This window comes from Ochlerotatus camptorhynchus, unplaced genomic scaffold, assembly GCF_037179485.1.
Source record: "Ochlerotatus camptorhynchus isolate MF236.1 unplaced genomic scaffold, CSIRO-AGI_Acam_v1.1 ptg000024l, whole genome shotgun sequence".
NCBI lineage: Eukaryota > Metazoa > Arthropoda > Insecta > Diptera > Culicidae > Ochlerotatus > Ochlerotatus camptorhynchus.
In genome coordinates, this window is record NW_027040516.1 from 1,679,803 (window position 1) to 1,701,855 (window position 22,053).

The following is a 22,053-nucleotide window of genomic DNA, read 5'->3' on the forward strand; positions in this document are numbered from 1 at the left end:
CGGTAGTAGGGTAGGGTATTTTCTATTTAAGATTTAACTATCTTTATTTTTGCATATTTGAAATACTTTTATGATCAGCCATGACTGAACTCAAATTTGGGATGATCTCATTGGCCGTGTACAATGAGATCATCCCAAATTTGAGTTCAGTTTACTCATAAATCGCAAAAAGTGCAGGAACTCAGCGATGAGTAAAGGCCGGCGGACAATAGACGAGTGCACGGATGGATTTGAGTTCACTCGCTCGACAAAAAGTTACACAACAGCGGGGCCCTGTTTACTTAAAATGAACACATGAATAATACTCGCGTAACGTTTGAAACGGGCCTATCAACTTTTGTACACAAAACTTGTTAAGCCCTCTTCGCGCGAACCGAATACGCCCACGCAAATTAACAACACCAGCGGGTAGGAGAAATTCTCCCCTTCCCGATAGTGCTCTTGGTTTACGTAAGCATACTTCGGTTCTCGTGAAAAGGACATTGCAAGTTGTTCAGAAAAATTGATAATCTATTTTCAAATGTTATGCGAGCATTATTCATGTGTTCAATTTTAGAAAACAGGGCCCCGCTGTTGTGTCACTTTTTGTCGAGTGAGTGAACTCGCAAATTCATCAGTGCACTCACGGAAAGATGGAACAACTCAATATCGAGATAGAAAAGTACTGCAAAATAAGTACTCCGCTATCACTGGTCTTTTGGATGAAATTTCGTTCTCATTGATGGATACTTTTAACTTACTCTGAAGTATAACCAGAACACTTACTTTTCGTTAATTTTACTCAAACACTAGTCTGAAGAGAGATCTTATTTATGAGGACATTTTATCTCGATTTTGAGTTAATTTTTTTTCTTCGCTTCGAAAGTATCCAAAATCAAGTGTTGCGATTGCTCTTAATTTTGGATGAAAATTCGCAGCGTACGCCATATTTATTTCGTTTTCGATTTATATTCTGGCGGAAGCAACAGAATTTCGTGACCTATAATCGGTAGTGCATAAGGTAGTTAATTTACGTTACCATTGAACTGACATACTGTTCGATGGGGTAAGTTTTCAACATTCATGTGAATTGATCGAAGTGTCCAGTTGTGGAATACCTCAGTCTGGACAACGAACATCCACACATGGTCAATATGGAGCACAAAATGGGTATCTACAGCACCAGCTAGGACGCACCGTGACGAAAAAGGAAAAGTTGGTTAGAAGAAGAAAATTTCCAAAGAAAATATCAATGTTAAATTTATGTATCGATCCTTAATTGTGTACAAATTGATAGTAATTAATAAAAATTAAGTTTTATTTATAAGAATGCTTAATTTAAATATTGAAGAGAAATAATTTCATCCAAATTCTTGCGATAAAAAATCCTGAGATAAAAACCCAACTTTAAGTATTTTTTACCTAATAGTCACTCTTTATGCAACAGATACCTTTTAAGCAAGCATCACACGGGCAAAAATATTGTCAATACTCAAAAGTATTGACAATCATATTGATACAAATATTGACGACGGAAATATTGATGAACATATTGACGTAAAATTAGAAAAGTTTGATTTCATGTTTCAATATTTCCCCTCATTATCTCCTTCTGTTTGACTACAGCAGCAGATGGTGCTTGTTTCTTGGCAACTTTTGTCAAGGTGGTTGTGATTTGACTCGCAATATTCCATCGGATACATAAATGTTAGTGAGGAGCGACCCTGTATTGATGAACCCCAGAAAATATAGTAGAAAATATTGACATAAAATTATTGATGGAAACATTGACAAAACATCTGTCGTGTGGGGTGCACTTTACTCAAAACGTTGTCTTTGCAAAATACTTAAAATTGGATACTTGGCAAAGAACTCAATTTTTTCTGGTTTTCTTGACACCTAAGATGAGTGCAAAAGACTTAATTTTGAGTTGTTCCGTCTTTCCGTGCTAGTCTATGGATACGTTTTTAGGTTTTTTGACAGTTGCATTATCTGTCAAAAACCCGAAAACGTATGCATTGTGGGCCGGCCTTAACTTTGCCTCATGTTTTCTTGTGTAAAAACTTGAAAATCTGTCGGAAAATTCGGAAAATTGACGAAAATTTTCCCCAGTCTAGGAGTAGAATGAGCTAAGCCAATCTTGACTTTTCTCATATTCGGGATTTTTTCCTGGAAAAAAAAACTGGAAAAACTCAGGAAAATTTACTCAATGCTGAGTTCCTGTCTTTTATGTGATTTATGAGCAAACTGAACTCAAATTTGGGTCGATATCATAGGCCTTTTGTCTAAATTAACTTTAACTTTTGAAATGTCTTCGTCATCACTTCTTCTGGTGCCGTCTCTATAGTCGCTATATTCATAGCCTGGCGGATACAATCTCGGAAACCAATTAACCACTTTATTCGAGCACTTAAAATGACGTTTACTACCACTCGAACTTTGAAATAAAACATTATTTTGAGATTTTCTCTTCTAGAACCTCGAGAAAAGTAGCCAATATTTGTGCGTTTAATAAAAAAATATAGAAATTATTTGGTCCAGTTTTGTGAAATCGCTGGTAGAAAGTCATGCTAAAACTGATTGACAAAGTGGTCAATTGAGCTGATTAATAATAGTGGAACCAATCGAGCAAATCACGACCAACATCAGAAAAGAGCACATAAGCTATTGCGAACAAAACTTCGGAACCCCTTTCTCGTGATTCAAGGCTCGCCTACGCAAACTAAGAACATCTTTGGGCTGGGGAAGTTTTCCTTATCCTATGATGCTAGCAATTTGCGTACGATTGGCGAGGAAAGAATAATCAACGCTTTGTTTATAAAAGTTGGTTGCACCTTTTCAATTGTTTGGCTACAATATATTGGATTGATTCCGCTTTCTGATAGATCGAAATTCTATCCGCCAGACTATAAAATAGCGACTAGAGTTCGTGAAATCAAATTTATTTGATCACTGGTGCAGAAAACTTGTGAGTATTTTAAAGTTCATTGCATGCATTTTGTCAAATGTAAAATTTACCGAATTTTAAATGGGTTAATTTTATTCGTTTAAATATACCTGTCAAATCATTGATTTCAGGGTTGCTTCCACTCACTTGCTATAAAATAATGATTTTCTGAATTTTGAAATTATTAGATGTTATAATGATACTTTGTCTTTGTTAGATACAGTGTTCGGAAAATCATTCTCAAATCTCATTCATTGAGCCTCCCTACGAGAATAAACTCGCGTGCGAATGCGGCAAACAAAAGTCACGCTTGAGATTCGCATGCATATTCACGCACTCACACTCATAACACCGAAAATTCATTCCAGCTTTAAACTCATAAAAACCACTCAAACGTCAATTTATATCATGCCTATGCATGTTGTGTTAGTTTTTCAACCCCTGATGCACAAACAATAGTAATGATGATGAATAACGCCAACATATAAAGCAATGAATTTTTGAACCTAAAAACTCATCGGTGATTTTTGCGACGTTGAATTTTGCAAGGCAAAACTCATACGCACATAAACTCATGCTTGACATTTGAGTTTTTGAGTTTTTCCGAACACTGGTTAGATACAAGAAGAGGCTGAAAGGCAAGTGTTTGACACATGAAACCAGTCAATTTCACTTCCAGAGTGTTAAAGTCAGCAATTTTATGATTCGTGAGCGCTCACTCAGAGTGAGCGCTCGCGAGTCGTCAAATCGCTATTAGTGATTATTTGAAAGCAAATTTGACAGGTTTTATGTGTCAAACACTTTCCTTTCAGCCTCTGTTTGTATCTAACAAGTACAAAATAATGAGATAGAGAAGGATTAGTATTTTCCATTTAATTCCACTACTTTATTTGCTTATCCTTGACAGATACGCGTATTTCGTCTACAATGTGCAGACTTCTTCAGTGTCTTGTACTAAAGTTCGACTCGAGTATTAGTACAAGACACTGAAGAAGTCTGCACATTGTAGACGAAATACGCGTATCTGTCAAGGATAAGCAAATAAAGTAGTGGAATTAAATGGAAAATACTAATCCTTCTCTTTCTCTCATAATACAGGTATTCCACTAAGACGCCCACATTCATCAGGAAGTACAAAATATCATTATAACATCTAATGGTTTCAATAATCAAAAAAATCATTTTTTTATAGCGAGTAAGTGGAAGCAAGCCTGATTGATTTTCAAGTTGTCCTGTTGTGCTTGTTGTTGTGCTTGTTCCATGAACAACTTGCGAGTGTTATGTCTGTTTGTCTGTGATGAAAATATGACATATAATACCGATATTTTTATTTGCAAGATACAAGAAGGGGAGGTAAAGTTTTTGCATGAGACAAAAACTTATCAATTTGACTTCCAGAGTGTCACAATAAGTGATTAGCTACCCGAAAAAAATAACCATACAATTAGCATAACATAAAATTTACTCACAACAAAATAAATTGCCAACAATCGATCTTATTGCATGTATATCATACAAGTAAATTGAAAATATTTTTATTACAATAGATCTACAATACATGAAATAGTAAAAAGGCTCAAGTTTGTTCGCGAAAATTGATTTTTTGTACGGGTAAGATACATAACAACCCCTTGTTCTATTGTATATGTTCCCGTTTACCATAGATTCTACTGTGGTCCACAGTCTGTGGAAACAATAAATTCTTTAATCATTTTATCGTTGTGAACCATACGATTTAATTTAAATTCAATAAATGATATTGTATGGTTACAATACATTTAATCAAGCTTGCAAATGCTCATTACATCTAAAATGCTATTTTTCGGGTTTATGAAGCTATGAAATATTTTATTGGTAATTCTTATTTACAAGATGCGAAAACAGAAGGTAAAGTATGTGTATGACACATAAAACATGTCAATTTTGCTTTCAGAGGGTCATCACAATAGCGATTAGCTATAAAGGGCCACCCACAATAGTCCGTCACCGTCACCGTCAGTGTCAACTGACAGCTTGGTTTGAGCCAACGCTATTCAGTTTAGCAACCCACAAAGATGCGTTGCGCTCACTGCGCGCTAGTACTAAAACGCTGACGCTGTGCTAAATTTTGAAAATTTTCAAAATTGACGCAGCGTCATGTTGCTGTTTTGTCACATCAGCGTAATCAGAAGCGTATGTTGTGCCGTGTTGCTTTGAACACGTCATGGAAAACATTGTTAGTAGGAATTTGCATTTGTAAGAAGAACCAACCCCAATTCCCATTTTTTTTTTTTTTTTATAAAATACAACTAGTGAAATAGCTTTGTATACAATTTAAACTATTGCAATGTTTTATGTATCCTTTAACAATATTGCGTGAATAAATGTTTGGCCATCACATTTCGGTTAACATATGCAGATCGTGTCACATTGTTGCCTCTCTGAAGGGCCGCAGAGGATCAACTACTATAATGTACGTCATTCACCAGGTTGACTGACGTTCCCATCACCATCCCTCCTGGCTCTGGACAGCCGTTGATTGAAGTAGTCTTGAATTGGAGGTAGGTGGTAGGTGTTGACCGGGATATGGCCGGAGCAAGTTATTCTTAAAAGGAAATGCAGCACCCCCAACAATGAAATACGGCATCACTTCATTTGGTAACCTCTGGTAACTTGCCCGGTACTGGCAAATCCAACTCGCTATTCACCAATCGCCTCCCAAATTTCGAATGCTCGGATTTTTTTTTTAAATATTAAATCTTCTACCAAAACAATACTGCGTCAATGCGCCCGTCAGCATTTTTAGTGCATGACGGATGCGTTGAAGCTGAAGGTGACGTTGACGTTGACGGACTATTGTGGGTGGCTCTTAACGATGAGCAACGCGGTGAGCGAGCAATCAGCGATCATAAAATTGACAAATTGTATTAGGGGAAATCTCGGGGGAAATTGCTCTAATGTTGGCCTATGGATCTAAGATTGGGCCCATCGCTAAAAATCTGCTATTTATCAAATTTATCTAGATGCAGGCGTCATTGGGACGGTACTAATGGATATTTTTGGTTGCTATTGAAAATTTAGTCGATTGCTGAATTTATGTATGGGCCCAAATTAGGGACACTTAGGCCGACATCACGATGGAAAATGAACAGGTGGACAGGAACTCACAGTCTCCCAGTGTTGGTGAGTTCTTTGCCGTTAATATTCACGAAAAGTTCACTATTTTGCTATACAGAAATTCAAAACAAAAATTTTATCTGCGGATTTGAACAGTTTTTGACCTGTTTCATACTACCGGAAGGTGTATGCTGGTCACAAATGCCGTGCCAAACTGATTTCCTACTCAATTAATCAATCTTTGATGTGAAATTCGCTAATAAATACGAGGCGCATTTCGTATAGCAAACATGCCATAACAAAATGGGCATGGTTCATTTAAGTAAACAAACTAACACTTCTTCCGACTGTTACACCTATGTATTAGCCGTCTCGGGCCGACATTACATACATTTCCCCTATATCATATTCAAACTTTACCACCTCTTCTTGCATATTACAAATAAAAACGATCATTATACTATCCTATTGTTTCATAATAACGAAAAATAGCATTTTAGCTGTAATGAGCAATTGCAAGCCTGCATTTAATTGTACCTCTATGGTTCTTTTTTATTATTTTTTTGATCTTCTCAAAACGACTCGTGATTTACTAACCTTTCATTACCGGTGGATTTGATTTGCTAAAGAGTACCTAACGAGGGGGAAGTCAGCTTTCATTTGAGTACCTCTGTTACACAGAGTTTCTCAGAGTTACTCTGATTTGCTCCCATTTGCTCTGTTTTGCAACTGAATGATAATTCGTACACGCTATTTCAGAACTACGCAAATTTGGGTAGAATCCACCCAGATTGGTAAAAACTGAACCTACCCAAAAATGGGTAAACTATGTTGGGATTGACAAATGGACAACATCGATTTAATTCCAGTCAACGTTGTGTATTTGTCAACTTGTCACAACATAGTTTACCCATTTTTGGGTAGGTTCAGTTTTAACCGATCTGGGTGGATTCTACCCAAATTTGCGTAGTTTTGAAATAGCGTGTAGGGCATGTAGTCTTGGTACACTCAAAAAATTCCACACATTTTTATTGATGAATTTCCATGTGAGATTCCACATGATTTTCATGTGTCCACACATAAGCAAAATTCACTCAGAAGTACACATGAAATGGATGTGTTAAAGGAATAGTATGTGTGGTCACACATTACTTTTAAGTCTCATTTGTTGATCACATTGCAAAAATCCATGTGTGGGACACATAAAAACAATCGGTACCTAATATATTGTACATGCATATTTTATTAAAAATATATCACGGATTCTTGAATTCAATACGATTCACTTCGTCATGCGGAGGAATGTAAAACGGGATACAAAAATGGATTCCGTAGGAGTGTTTCATTTGTTTTTGAGACTTTCCAATGTTGCTTTTTAAACTTAAGTATCGTATCAAACGTCGGAATAATTGATTTTGTTGATGTTTTCTGATCAATAAAACTTAAATAGACACATATGTCGAAGTGGTTACGTACCCTATTGGCAACACATCCAAGTCGCAAACCAGACAAACTTTGCTTCAAAGTGTGACAGCCCATGAGAAGGGACGTCAGATGTGACCTTCAAAATACCTTCATCGCAAGGCCGTCGTCGCTCCGGAGCGTGGTGGAATACTTTCATGCATTCTAGCAAATAACTGTTATTTGTTTGGGCACTTTGTGCAATGGATGAAAATCAAATTCGTTAAATTTAAAATGCTTGGAACTTCCCAGCAAAATCGCTAACAATCACCATTTTGATCCGAATTTTACGAGACTTTTAATCCAGCCCAGCCTACTGCTGTCATCACACACGCTTCCCAAGCACGTTCGGCAGCCGTCCGTAGGAATCTTGAGCTCGGTCGTCGCCAACGTCGCACTCATACAAACATAACAGAGCGCGTAGTAAAACAACGGTGTTTGTGCACACATAAACCAAATTTGCAACTTTCATTGACATTCAGTCGTGCTTTCGATTTCGTTCGGTTCGGTTCGCCAAAACATAATCATCTTCTCCGGAGCGCAGAGTGCTGCAGGCAAGGACACTCGAGCAAAAAAGGAAGCAACAAAAAAACTAGCCATACATTCCTGATAGTGGCCACTATCAGTGCTCGTCATTAGGCGTTTGATTTTGCGAATTCCAAATCTCTTTGCTGGTGTTTCGCGTTTAATTTTAGTTTGGTGATTTTTTTTTCTTGTGCTTTTTTTTATTTATTTCGTCTGCCGTGGGCAAGAGAAAAGTGTTAGTAGGTGTGTAGCGTGATTCGATCAATTCGCGAATTTGGGAAGCTGATTGTGATTGTGGAAGGTGAAGGTTGATAAATTGGCGGCAGTGTTGGTGGATCTCGGTGAAACAGTGACACAGTGTCCCAAAGGTCGTAGATTTGCAAAATCGGTAGAACTAGACATTATCAACTACTACTGTCAGCTGTTGAGCGGTGAAATTCCATGATGTCAGCCAACAACAGCGTCGATCTGTTGGAGGACGGCGCCTTCGCCTCCAGCAAAAACAGTTGGAATCGCTACTACCATAACAGCGTTGTCCAGCCACTGCTTACAGGTGAGTCCTACTTTCATCGCACTACTAAATCGTTATAATTAACTTGCTCTCTCAATGAAAGGCTAGGAGTGTAGTACTCTCCTATCAGCTTGCACTTATAGTACAGTGCCTGGCGTTCGAATGATGGTGCCCTATATTTGTCGGTTATAAAATGATTAATACGCTTAAATCTCATCAATTATAAGGGCAAAAGGAAAACTGGTATTGCATAGAGGTAAAAGAGGCTTGTCTCATTAGGCTCTATTTAGCATGTTAAACTTAAAAAAAAAACATAAATTGCAAACCTAATTTTAACAGGGTGTCTACTACCTTGAAACTCCTGGAAAACCGGGAATCCTCAGGGAATTTATTTTATCTGATTCAGAAGTTAAGTTGTCTTTATTAGGGAGGCGTTCAGCCTGAAGGTTGCCTTCAATTTATGTCATCAATATTTTTGACAATATATCTCCTAATTGTTTTATCAATATATTGATAAGTGTAACAGGTACTTTAAATCTTGGTCTATACATCATCCTCATTCTTACAATCTCTATCAGAACTGGTACATCATGAATTGGATTGAAACATTCATGTTGCTTATTTTACTAACCAGGCTAAGGCCCGGTAACTTTTTTGTGGCGGTCGCAATTTTAGATTTTTAATTTACCCCCTCTACCTTCCCGTAAGACGTAGTCTACGTCAAAATATCGGGAATTTCATTGAGGTTCATGAATATTTGGAAAATCATAACAACTTTACAGAAGATCCAAGAACATCTAGGAATTTTTTCGAATCTTCTGCTAAATCCAAGAAATTTCAAAAAAGATTGGGTGATTTTTAGGGAAAATCCGTTAGCATACTTCAGGGAAGATCAAATCAAATAAATAAGGAAAATCGTGAGAAGTTTCCTGTGGAATTCAGGGAAGTCCAGGGAATTTCTGAAAGTCCAGAGAAGTTGAAATGAATTTCAGGGAAATCCAGAGAGCATCGAAAAGTCGATAAAAAAATCACAAAAGCTTCAAAATCTTTACAGAAGTTACGTGAAGTTCGGCGAAGTTCCGAGATTTAAAGGGAAATTGCGGGAACTTTAACTCTGATCCTTAAAATTTTGGGATTTTATGAGAAGTTCCGACAACTTTAGAATAATTCTCACCAATTGGTATGTGATTTGCAAAGATGGAAATGGAAAAATGGAATTGTGCGGACAATTCCAGGTGAATTTTAACGTGAAGCAGTGAAGATGATTTTCTATTAAAAAAATTACTCTAACTAGATTTTCTAAATATTTATGGGACAAATATCAAGTTTTTCTTTTGTCACCCCCCCCCCCCCCCCCCCTTCAAAATTTTGGAATATCACCAAGGGGGAAATAAAATAAAACTTTCAGTGTATATTTTCAGTTGTTGAAAACGGATTTCATCGAACATCATTCCTAATCTTGTTTGGCAACTCACTAGGTAAGCCGCCTTCAATCTGATCGATCCCTCTTGTTCGTTGCGCACATCTTCGTCTTGTTCCAGTCGGATCACTCCAAGAACCCTTTTCATTGGGTCGTTATCCGACATTATTACGTGCCCAGCCCACCGTAGTCGCCAGATTTTTGCATTCGATCTACATTTCTTAACTTACAAACCTTCTGCAATGATACTTAAGGGGGTATTTTTTTTCAAAAAATCAAATTTTTTTTTTCACGTTTTTTTGTACTTTAGACTACATACTTTCATCCCCCCAAGCCGTTTTCCGATAAGCGAATTCGGTGTCCAGGCATAGCTGACTAATGGTAAGAACCCCCCCAAATGGTTTTAACTAAAGTCAAAACTTTAAACGCGTTTTTCTCGAAACCACATTTTTTTATCGGGCGAAGATTTTTCTCAGAAACTATAAGAGATATTGACTTGAATCTTTGCGCATTTTGTTCCTTATTAAATTCTTTGGAGCTTCTCCCACTTTCAGCCAAAAATATTAACATTTAACATTGTTTGAAGCACCTTAAAGTTGCAAAAAAGCGGGCTAAAAATCGCCTGTTTTTTCATATGGCCGCCATTTTGTTAATTTGCAAGATTTTTTGCTGCCAACGGGAGAAGCTCCAGAGAATCTTATGCAGATTATTAATTTCATCACGAAATCTGTTTCAGATGAAGCCGTTCCAGAGAAAAGTCTTCGCCCGTCCAGGCGTTTGCGGCGAACAGGGGTCTGTTTGTCGCCATTTTGTGACGTCAATAATGTCTTTTTTTATGTCGAAAAAAATTTATTTGTAAACTTTAATGTTCAATAAACAAGAATCCCAAAGAGTTAGGCGCATTACTATTCATTTTCCTTGAAAAAAAAATAATTGAAAAACAGGCCGAAAAAAGGCAAAAGATTGGGAATACCCCCTTAATGATTTACTTCTTTTCTACAGTGATTCAACAATTTCCGAGCTAAATCCAATCTTTTCAAAATTGGTTTAAAATTTTTAGAAGTGAGACCAAATTAGAAACGATTCAGGAAATTCCTAACTGAGGTGACACTTTTCAAAGCAGATTCAAAACTGAACTTTTTTGAAGTGAGTTCAAACTTTCGAATAAGTCATCAATATTTTTCTAACTGAGCCTAAACTTTTCTGTTATGTTATTCAATCCTTTGTTAAGTTGTCAAAGCTTTCCTGAAGTGATTCAACATATACCGACTCCAAGCTTTGAATAATTAGTTTTGCTTTTTCTGAAGTTAGGCAACATTAGCTGATTAATCCTTTTCCTAAATGAATCCAACGTTTCCTGCATTGATTCAAATTTTTCCGAACTAAAACCAAACTTGTCAGAGCGGGTTTGACATTTTCCTAAGTGAGCTCCAGATTTTTGTTAACTGCTTTGGCATTTGGCAAGGACACAGTCTTGCTTAGTGAAAGTGTAGAAAGTTTTCCGAAGTGAAGCCTAAATTTCCAAATGGTGTCCAACCTTTTCTGAAGTGGTTCAAAACCTTCCTTAGGGAGTCCAAACTTTTCTGTTGAGTGATTGAATTATATTGAATGTTAGTCTGAGCTTTCCTGAAGTGATTCACCTAACTTTTAACGTAGATTCCGCTCCCTTAGATCCCTTCCTCGTTCTTGTGAGATTCACATCCTTTGAAAATTAGGCTGAGATTTTAAAGAATGGACTTTCGTGTGTTCATACCTGATGGTAGATTTTTTTAAGTAAACACAATTGTTGAGAAAATTGGGTTTACATTCACAAAAAGTACGTACATATTTTTATAGAAATTTGGATTTTATCAGCCAAGTTGGATTTTGGCTCCGTCCTTTGAAAAACAGGCTTGGATGTTATAGAATAGACCTTTGTGATGGTGATGGTGGATTTTTTTGAAGCCAGGTTGGATTTCGGTTCAATCTTTTGAAATTTGTGCTTGGATTTTATAAAATGGAACTTGCTGAATACCGGAAGGACGCACCTGGTTAATATTCACAAAGGAAGGTATTTTCATAGAAAATTAATTTTTCTGTTTTGCCGAACTGAATTTTGGCTTCTATCTTTGAAAAATAAGCCTGTATTTTAATAGATGTTGCTAAATCCATACGTGAGGGTTGAATTTCTTCAAGTTTTGAGAATACCGAGTTTAAATTCACAAAAGTACGTACTTTCACAAAAACATTGATTTTCTGTTTTGCCAAGTTGAATTTCGGCTCCGATCCTTGAAAACAGACTTGAATTTTATAGAACGAACTTTGCTGAATCAATACGTGATGGTAAATTTTTTGAAGCATGCACAATTTTTTAGAAAACTGGGTTTGAATTCTCAAAAGTAAGTATTTTCATAGAAATTTGGGTTTAGCCAAGGTAAATTTCGGAGTGGATTTTACCGAATTGCTGAATCCATACGTATTTTCATAGAAATTTGGTTTTTCGGTTCTGCCAAATCTCATATCTTTGAAAAATAGGCTTGTAGTTTTTAGAATGGACCTTGCTGAATCCATACGTGAAGGTTGAACCGGGTTTGTAATTCGAAAATGTTTTTTTTTTTTGTTTTCCTTTTCTGCTAAGTTGGATTTTGACACATACAAAGCCAGGTTTAAATTGACAAAACTACGTATTTTTATTAAAATTTGGTTTTTATGTTCAGCCAAGATGGATTTTGACTCCTTCCTCTGAATATTACGCTTGAATTGTTGAGAAAACTATAACTGGGTAGGGAGGAAGTATCGAAAACAGAACGTTTTTTTTTCATAAGAACTGTTACGTTTGTGGTATTCCGCTTGATGGTTTATCCGGAATTTATCAATACCCAAAAATCAATTACTTTGATCCTTTTCATCTACATTATTGAAAGGATACAAAAACTTATGCGCGAAATGTCTTGATGATAACTCGAGTGTTACACATAATAAAGTCAACATTTGTGGCCTTAGTGTCAACAATCACGGCTTCAAAGAAGTATAAGGCTAAAGCGAAGGCTAAGAAAAATGTTAGCGTTTGAAATATACGGTTTGGATATAATGTAAAACGATTTTCAAATTTTTTTTTTTTCTTGGTTTATTTTTTATCCTCCCCCCCCCCTCGACTGGTGCTGCAAGCCCCGAGTGACAAAAGAAAAACTTGTGATTTGTTCCGGCCTAATTATTCAGCGAAGTCTAATGTGGATTTCAAGATAGTTCTGAGTAAAATTCCAGGCCAATTCCGAGGAGTGTTCGATGGTAGTAAATCTGAGGAGAGTTTGTACAAGAGTTTCAAAACATTTTTCGTGAATTATTCCTATGCAATTCCTTGCAGAATTTCAAGGCAACTCATACGAGAATTATTTGAGAATTTAGCAGAGAATTTCGCAGTTATTTAAAGCATTGATAAGACACCTTAAAATAATTTAAGAATGACTTTCAAGAGTTACCTGTAGATAATTCCCACAACAATGTGAAGAAAATGAAGGAAATTCCATAGCGCGAAACAGTCTCCAGCAATAGTTTATTCCAAAACTTAGAGAACCTACCGGTTCATATTGATGGTTTGCGATGGCGGACTTCGGTTCGCGACAAAATGGCCTTACAAAATTTGTTTACAAAATAAAGTTGAGGCCTTTTCAATTGTTGGTCTTGATATATTCAAAATGTTAGAATTATTCCAGGCCGCACATTTACTTAACTTGTTTGTTTTAGAGATCTCCATTAAGTCCCAGCATTGAAAAATTGGTCCAATCTTTCAAATTTATCCCGGAAATAATTTGTAATCCCAACAGCTCTACTTTCAATTACCATAGAGCTGATTGAGAGCAGTATCGAACATTTATGGAATATAACTTCGATCCAAACATTCCTTTGCAAACCAAAGATGAAATTAATTATGCTCTTGAATCTCTGACTACTTCTATAGTTGAAGCAAGAGCTGCCTCAGTACCAAAATACGAGGTTAAATTCGATTCAATTATAATAGACGATGATCTTCAGCTATTGATCCGTCTTAAAAATGTCCGTAGAAGACAATTTCAAAGAACACGCGATCCTGCCATGAAAGTTATCTGGCGGGATTTGCAAAAACAAATTAAAAAACGATTCTCTGCCCTGAGGAACAAAACTTTTGAAAATAATGTCACATCTCACCAACTTCGCATTTGTGGAAATTTTTACAAATCATTGATTCCTGTGACCTACGTTTTTGTGAATTTACGTGAACGTGGTTCTCATATTTTATTTATTTGTCGTGTATGTCCACGGCCTTTCCATTTTGGAAAATTTTCATCCTTCTAGGATAATGAGATTTTTTCTTGGACTACTATCTATAAAAGTTGTGTAGATCCCAGAGTTATGAAAATTTGAGGTGTTTCAAAAGTTTCTATATCCGAGTTTGATTTCTAAAAATTGCCAACATTTGTCTTGATCGCAGACTTTGAACATTTTTCTCTGTGCCTCAATTTTTCGTTCTAATCACCACAACTGAACCTAAAATCATCTTAGTAAAAATGAGCAGCGTGAGGAAATGGACAATGCACTTGAATTAATAAAATTATTTTTTGATTGCCTTGAATATGGCTGATGCAAATAATATTTTCATTTTATGTCCGACATCAGGGGTATATATTCAAAAACAAGGGAAGAACAATTTTCAAATTTTCGTTTGCAGCGGGTTTTCCCGTAATTTTGGTGATTTTACCGGTTGTTTTGAGCCAGGAAAATTTCTGCTTGCTAAATTATAACTAATTTATCCGAGTGATCTCTTGGGCTCAATCGCATCTGGTTACATGCTTAACTTAAATGTTTGTTTCTCATCAAGAAGTCATCAAGCTTCATCGAGGTTTGAAGTATCTTGCAGAAGTACAGGATTTTTATGAAATGTTCTCAAATTTCCTTTGAATCATTTGCCATCACAGAGCTATTTTCAGAGTTTCTCTAAAATTTATATGAGATTCTCTTCGAGAGACACTTGAAAATACACCATTTCAGAACACTTCGAAAAATTCGAGAAATTGATCCTAAGATTCGCTTCGAAAGAATTCACTGAAGCTTCCTTGCATGATTCTATTTAAAATTAGCCAGGATTCTCCTTATGATTTCCATGCAATTTTTCTCAGAATTGTCATACAATTTTGCTCATAATTATCTTGGAACATTTTTTCTGAAAATTTTTTTGAAATTCTTCTCGAGATGCTATTGGAATTATTCTCGGGATTCTTATAAAACTCATTTCAGAATTCTTTTGGAATTGTTCCCTCAAAATTCGATCCCCATTGGTATTTATCGTGAGATCCTTGTAGCTCTCTTTAGAATTCACTTGAAACTATCTTTAAATTTTCTAAGAATTTCCTTCGTAAAATTCTTCTAAGAACTTATTTTGAATATTCATTAGAAATCCGCTTCACAATGGTCATGAATTTTCCAAAAGATCTACCTAAGCATTCTAATCTGAACGCTTGAGGTCCCACAAATGACTTGGAGTTCTAGTCAAATCTCTCTTATGGTGGTAAGCTCCAATCGGTCTTATCCTCGGATTAAATTCCGATCAAGAATTTCCGGCTGCTTTGATGTCGACATCAGCTTTAATCAACACGACTCTAAGCAAACGTTTTGCAGATTATCGAAACAGAGACGGTATTTAAAGTTATTCCGAGTTGGAGCTTACTATCTTCAAAAAAATATGTTGGTATCTTTTTAAAAAAAAAATCATTCTAAAATCTCTTAAAAATTATGATAATATTCGAAATCCTCGATCAAGGCAAATAGAAGCGACGGTTGTCCAATTGTCCATCCATGCAACGAATCAGCATGCATCGAAAGTTGGCATTAGTATCATGCAATATAAGCTTCGACTAGACATATACCGAACTAATGAGTATTTACCTGCAAAAACAGTTACTCCGACTGATTCGGTGCTCCAGTATAAGCGGTGAGGTCCTCCAACAATGGGCGATATATTCCAAACTCAGCCCTGATGATGGTGGTTTTGGCGCAATGCAGCTGTACAAAGCCGTTATTGTCCTCGGTGAATGGCGATCCTTAACAAAACCTTGTTCCGTGCAGTCTAGAGAACTTTAAAGAAACTCAGAAACGTTTATTCAGGAACATCAGGAAAGTCTACATTATTGAAGAAGTATTAAATTAGTGTCGATAATTTAATAGAAGTTTCATGAACATTAGAAACATCTTGAAAACTTCAGTGAAAATCATAGAACTATATTAATTATTTCGTTCTAAATCCATAAAAATTGCGGGAGCACAAAAGTTCCACAAATTTAGAAAAACTTCGAAAACTTCACTGAACGACAGTGGTCTTCAGAAACATTTCGAGAACTTCATAGAAATCTATGGAGCTTAAGGAGAGATTCGCGAACTTAAGGAATTTTTATGAACATTAGCAAAATGCGGGAGCATTTGAAAGAAGTGAAGAAAGCTCCGAAAATTGGAGGAATTTCGAGCGGAGTTCAGTTTCATTAGTTTCAGAATTTCAAAATTTAAAGCAGTTCCCAGATTTGAGAAGTTCACGGAAGCTTAAACATTTTTAGGACGGTGCAATTAAATTCAGCGCAGTACAACAAGCTTCATGAGAACTGCAAAAACTTTAGAGAAGTTTTGAGAATTTCAGAAAAGAACAGAGAACCTCAGAGCAGTTCCGTTAACATTAGAGAAGTCTCATAAATTTTTAAGAAGATTAGAGAACTTCAGCGAATTGTTAAACCTTTAGAGGAGATCCATGATCATGATCATTAGAAAAAAAAATAGTAAACTTTAGGAAGTCCTGAAAAGTTCAGGGAAGTTTAAGAATTTGATGAGAAGTATTGTGAGGCTCAGGCTAGTTTCTCAAACTACAAAAGAAGTTCAAGGCAGTTTCATTAACTTCAGGTTAAATTTGGGAACTTTCAGGTAGTTCCTTCAGAATAGTCCATTCCATATTCAACGGAGATTTTCATTGAAATATTCCTCAAATTTTTGATGAAGCTATCCTCCGATTTTCTTTAGTTTTCCTCGGAACTACCTTGAAATTCTCCACAATATGAACCCTTTGGAAAGATTCTCCGAATATTCATTGAATTCATTTCCGATTTCCTTTTGAATCTCACTCCTTCCCTTGGTATTCTACTCACATTGATTCGATTTCTTTTCATAATTTTGGCAAACTCTCCTGAATTTAATTTCCGAATTCCTTTGAAGATGTCCTGCAGTTGTTCTCAGATTTAATTGTAATCCTACTTTTAGTATTAAAAAAACTTATGTTCCGAATTTGTTTTCTCCCACAAACTTTATGAAATTATACTTGGAATTTTCTTTTGAAGTTCGCTAGAGTTGTGCTCCTCAGAGATTCCTACGAGTTTTCATAAAAATTTACTTTTAATTCAATTCAGGGTTTCTTAAAATTCTACTCAAAACTATCAGGCTTCAATTGAAATCTAAAATTCCTCAGTATCTTGAAAGCAGATGTTTTTCTCCAAGATTTTTTTTTTCCCAGAACTCCCTTGCAATGAGGTCCTTAGAAATTATAATAAAATTCCACGAGCCTTTAAAACTGTGCATGGAATTTGACTCTAGATTCTTGAAAATTTCTTGAAGTATCATAGCTTTTAAGTCCAGAACTAGTTCAAATTTAAAATTTCTGGGAAATATGCATGTTCCAAAACAAAAAAAAAAAGCATTTCAAGCTTCTGTTTTCTTTTTAAAGCTATTTGTTACTTGTTTTTTTTTCTGAGACTAAGGATTCCCGGTTTTCCAGGTTTTTGAAGTTAGTAGACACCCTGACTAATACCGTGGGTTTGGCTATAAACTTTCTATAGAATCTTTCACTTTGAAGGTTCATATCGTACATAAGTGTTTCAATATACTAAATAAATATACCAGTGAATAAGTCTAAAACATCAAACATTTATTTGGTGGCCATCATAACGACTACTTTTCTTCTCTTAGGTCACTTTTTAGTCACTATTTTTAGAACCAGAAGTCACTATTTGGTCACTTATAACATGGTCACTAAAATCACTATTTTTAACAGCAGTGATTGCTACCAACCCTGAACTATAGAATCATGAAATAAGCTGTAGTTCAGCATTTGAGATTGGAAAGAAAATTTATCGGAAATTGTTGCTCCGTTTTCAGATTTAAAAAAAAAAACAGTGTGCGTTCATGCGAATGCCAACCACTGTAATGTGTACCGACCGCGACCCAGCCGAGGATGGTGTGCAAAAAAAAGTGTGTATTCTGTCTAAGCATGTTATTAGTATTAGTCCCACCACCCGAGCAAAGCCGGTTAACAAAATGAAAGCACATCGATATTAAAGATTGCAGTTCCTATCATAATGAATACTCATTTTGATTACAATTGTCACGACATTAGTCTGATATCATATTGTGCTTTCATTATGCAGTCAAGACATTTTAAATGAAAGCAACTTAACTTGAAGTTCTGCTGTTAACGTCTTGTTTAAAATTTAAGTTAAGCTTATCTGTCGTTGAACTAATGATTATTGTTTAATTGTTTTGTTTAACACATTTTAGGTCATTCGTAACCAACCCGAGGTGACATTTGAGCTCAAGTCTTTCAGCGTGAGAAGCTTGGATGCTAACCATTTACACCAGGCCCGTATTCAGTCAAACATTATGAATGCAAAATCAGTAATCAAATTGATTTCATTGAAAGCAGGATTAGTTTTCCGTTTGATTCAACAGTGTAAAATTTTGCTCTCATTTTTGATGTGTTAACCGTTAAGTCAACCAAAATGAGATCAAATGGAGTATTCAAAATAAGTTACATCATAACAGCAAATTCTGATTTCAATTTGATCTCTAACTTTGCTCGGGCATCGTCATCGCCAGTGATCGACAACTAACAACAATATTGCCACTTTGTAGCAGTGATGTTACAAAAACAGATTTTATCTGTAATGATACAGATTTTCTGGAAAATAAATATGTAATTACAGATACAGATTTTTGAAAAAGGAAACAGACAGATTCATCGGAAAAATGTAGTTTATTGAGCTTTTTCTACAGTTGAAAAAGATTTTTGAAACTCAAAATACAGATGAGGACTCGGACGAATGTGGCAGCACTGCTTTGTAGTCGGCAAGCCGAATTGTTTGTAAACATCTTTTGGCACTATGATTTCTGACCATTCTTAAACTGGTGCAGGCTTGTAACGCGGGAGCCAATCTATGCATCTGCTGATATTTTCCAAACAAAGATTTTTTTGTTAGCAGGTCAATGTGCAGTGTCATGTCAATAGCAAGCGTTATTTATCTTATCGCTAGTTTACCGTCAGCGGCGTGCTGCTCCTCGCTGGAGTGCTCATTTACAAATCAGAGACCGTCATGTGTCAAGATTACACATTTTGATTAGCGCCGATTCATATTGTTGGTAGAGCATTACACTTGTTTGACATTTAATGACTGTTGCCGACCGGCTAAAGCAAAATTGATGCTGACTTTCGTCACTAATAGGTAGCTGTAACCGAATTTGAGCCGGTTTGAAGACGGCTCTGTTATCAGCAGTTTATAGCCGGTGCACTGAATGCTGTAGGTATAATGAGAATATATTTCCTTGTCCCTGATAGAGTGTAGACACAGACGTGCTGTAAATCTCCATGAGATAAAAGATGATGCACTTCTGTCATGATCCGGGTGGTAAGTTTATCTCGTGAGCGAGATTATTCTAGGAGATGTATTTAATAAACTTAAACATTTCTTCATCCAAATGATCTTTGTTGTTGCTTAAATAAAATTAAATTGTCTTTTGTGAAGACATAATCTATTATAACATGACTTTATGATGGATATATTCCACCGTTCATGAAGCTTCTGTTGTGCAAGATAAGGTGTGTACCCAATACACTTGAAAGGTCAAACATAATAAATATTATTTCAACTCACCTGGTTTTGAAATGCTAATCAACAGAATCAGTGGCGCCCAGCCTATTGAAACACGCGAGCCGTTTAGCTCTTTCTCGATAAAGCACGGTTCAAATGCATGTTGAATAGTATTTTATACCAATTCAAACCCAGTTGTTTTATTGGAAGAGTTTAATTGATTTTACAACATTTTGACGTAGGATTACGTCTTTCGGCAACATATTGGGGTGCAATTAAAAAAAAAAACCAAAATCGACCGCGTTACGAAAAGCGGTTAGGTTTTGACCATTTTTAACTCAGTCAATAGCGGCTAAATTTTAATTCTAAACAAGCCAACCGATTGGTAATTTTTCTACAAATCTGCTACAACAAACACTTTATTAATGAAAATTACACAAATGTCCAACTGTTGCAATGGCGATCAAAATTATCACCAATTGCCTGCAGAAAGCAGCAGCAGCAGGAGTGCTTTCGGTGCGTGGCTTTGAACATTGTCCTCCAGCAGTGAGCTGCAGCCCACATAAACGTAAATTCACCGAAGAAGGAGGAAAAAGCCGCACCGCTACTGATCGGATTCAGTTGCTTGTCGTGAGCCGCTGTGGACCATCTATGCCAAGCGCGTCACTCTCGTTCCAAACAACATACAGCTCGCCAGCCTCATCTGTGTTGAACACCCTAAATACTCAACCATCACGACAAAACGGTTCTATTCAGGACCACAAATCATTATTGTTGTTTAAGAGTTAATTTCCCTTAAACGTTCGCTCGTCTTGCTACCAGCCACACCATGTTGATGGTGATATGATGATATGGAATTACCACTCACTGTAATAAGACAACTGTCGGTAGATGCCCGAAAATCACGCCATTTGATACAGCAAAAAATAGCTGGAAAGGCTAGAAGGCGAAGGAAACAAAACTTGCTCAACAACAACAACAAAAACAACAATAACAACAACCACAACAACCACAACAACAACCACAACAACAACAACAACAACAACAACAGCAAAAATAACAACAACAACAATTTTGGCAACAACAACAACAACAATAACATATCTAACAATCATCGAAACAACAACACTAACCGTAACAGTTTCCGCAGCAGTGTTAGTCAGAATAGAAACAACCTACTGACACCTGATCGTGAGCTTCTTGCGGCAGCGAAAGATCGGTTTTCCAGACCGCCGCAGGCCAACTATCGACCCACAATGCAATTCAAACGAGGGGAAATCTTAAACCCCTACCCGGCGTGCGATGTTTACCCACGTACCGTTCCAGCGCACTTGCATAACGGGATGGCTGCAACTGCATCATGCGAGGCGTGTGTATGCAGGAATTCGTGTTTTGTACGAAATTGACGCACCCCTTGGAGGAAGACAATGATCCGGCAGACCCCGACATTATCCAGGACTTGACGACTTCTCTACATCAAGGAGAGGCACTCGTGTTTTCTACAAAACTGACACGCCCCATAGAGGAAAAAAATAACGAAGATCACGACACTTTACAGAACAAAACAAATTCGGAACTCTGTCATAATGGCTAATGAAACAAGTTGGGATGATAGTGTGAGAAGTGAAGAAGTTTTTGGTAACAATTATAACGTTTATAGAGACGACCGCAATTTTCAATGGTCTGGAAAAAAAATCGGGAGGTGGAGTATTAACTGACATAACCCCAAGGCTGCAAAATGCGTGTCGATGCATGTTGACATGACTGGTTCTCAGCAATACAATCACCAATCGTTATGATTCAGCCACCAATCGAAAGATATGGCTATCTAATTTTATTTTGAACAGATAGAAAACCAATTGGACCTGTGGTTGGCCAGCCGGAACGGAAAAACCCGGAAAAGTCCCGAGCAAAATGCGTGTCGATTGAAGTTGACATGACTGGTTCTCGGTGATTTGGTTACCAAATTTCAAGATTGAGCAACTATTTGAAAGGTATAACTATCTACTTTCGAACGGAACAGACAACGAACTGATTGCACTTGTGGTTGGCAAATCGGAACGGGAACACCCGCGAAAGGTGGCTCTGTGGATTCACCGATAAAATGGTCAATTCCTGAAAGTAGACCTAGAGATCCGCGATTTTTTCTAAATTGCAAACAATTATTAGCAGAGAAGAAATATACCATCAACATATCGATTCTGCAACCAAGTGGCCAGAAAACGGTCCTCTGGATATCCGGAATCACCGGAAAAATAGCCAATTC

General features: G+C 36.6%; 1 protein-coding gene across 5 annotated transcripts in view; it reads left to right on the top strand.

Moving 5' to 3' along the window:
• The first annotated feature begins 7,994 nt into the window (after window positions 1–7,994).
• Naprt (nicotinate phosphoribosyltransferase) overlaps window positions 7,995–22,053 on the top strand; it is an 88,648-nt gene continuing 74,589 nt past the window's right edge. For 2 of the 5 annotated variants that reach the window (XM_065229238.1, XM_065229248.1), the window contains exon 1: window positions 7,997–8,561. In XM_065229238.1, coding sequence (XP_065085310.1) covers window positions 8,450–8,561 — 112 coding nt within the window. In that variant the 5' untranslated portion in view covers window positions 7,997–8,449. Of the gene's footprint in view, window positions 8,562–22,053 lie in introns of all 5 variants that reach the window. The other 3 variants (XM_065229230.1, XM_065229257.1, XM_065229264.1) reach the window with 3 other exon arrangements.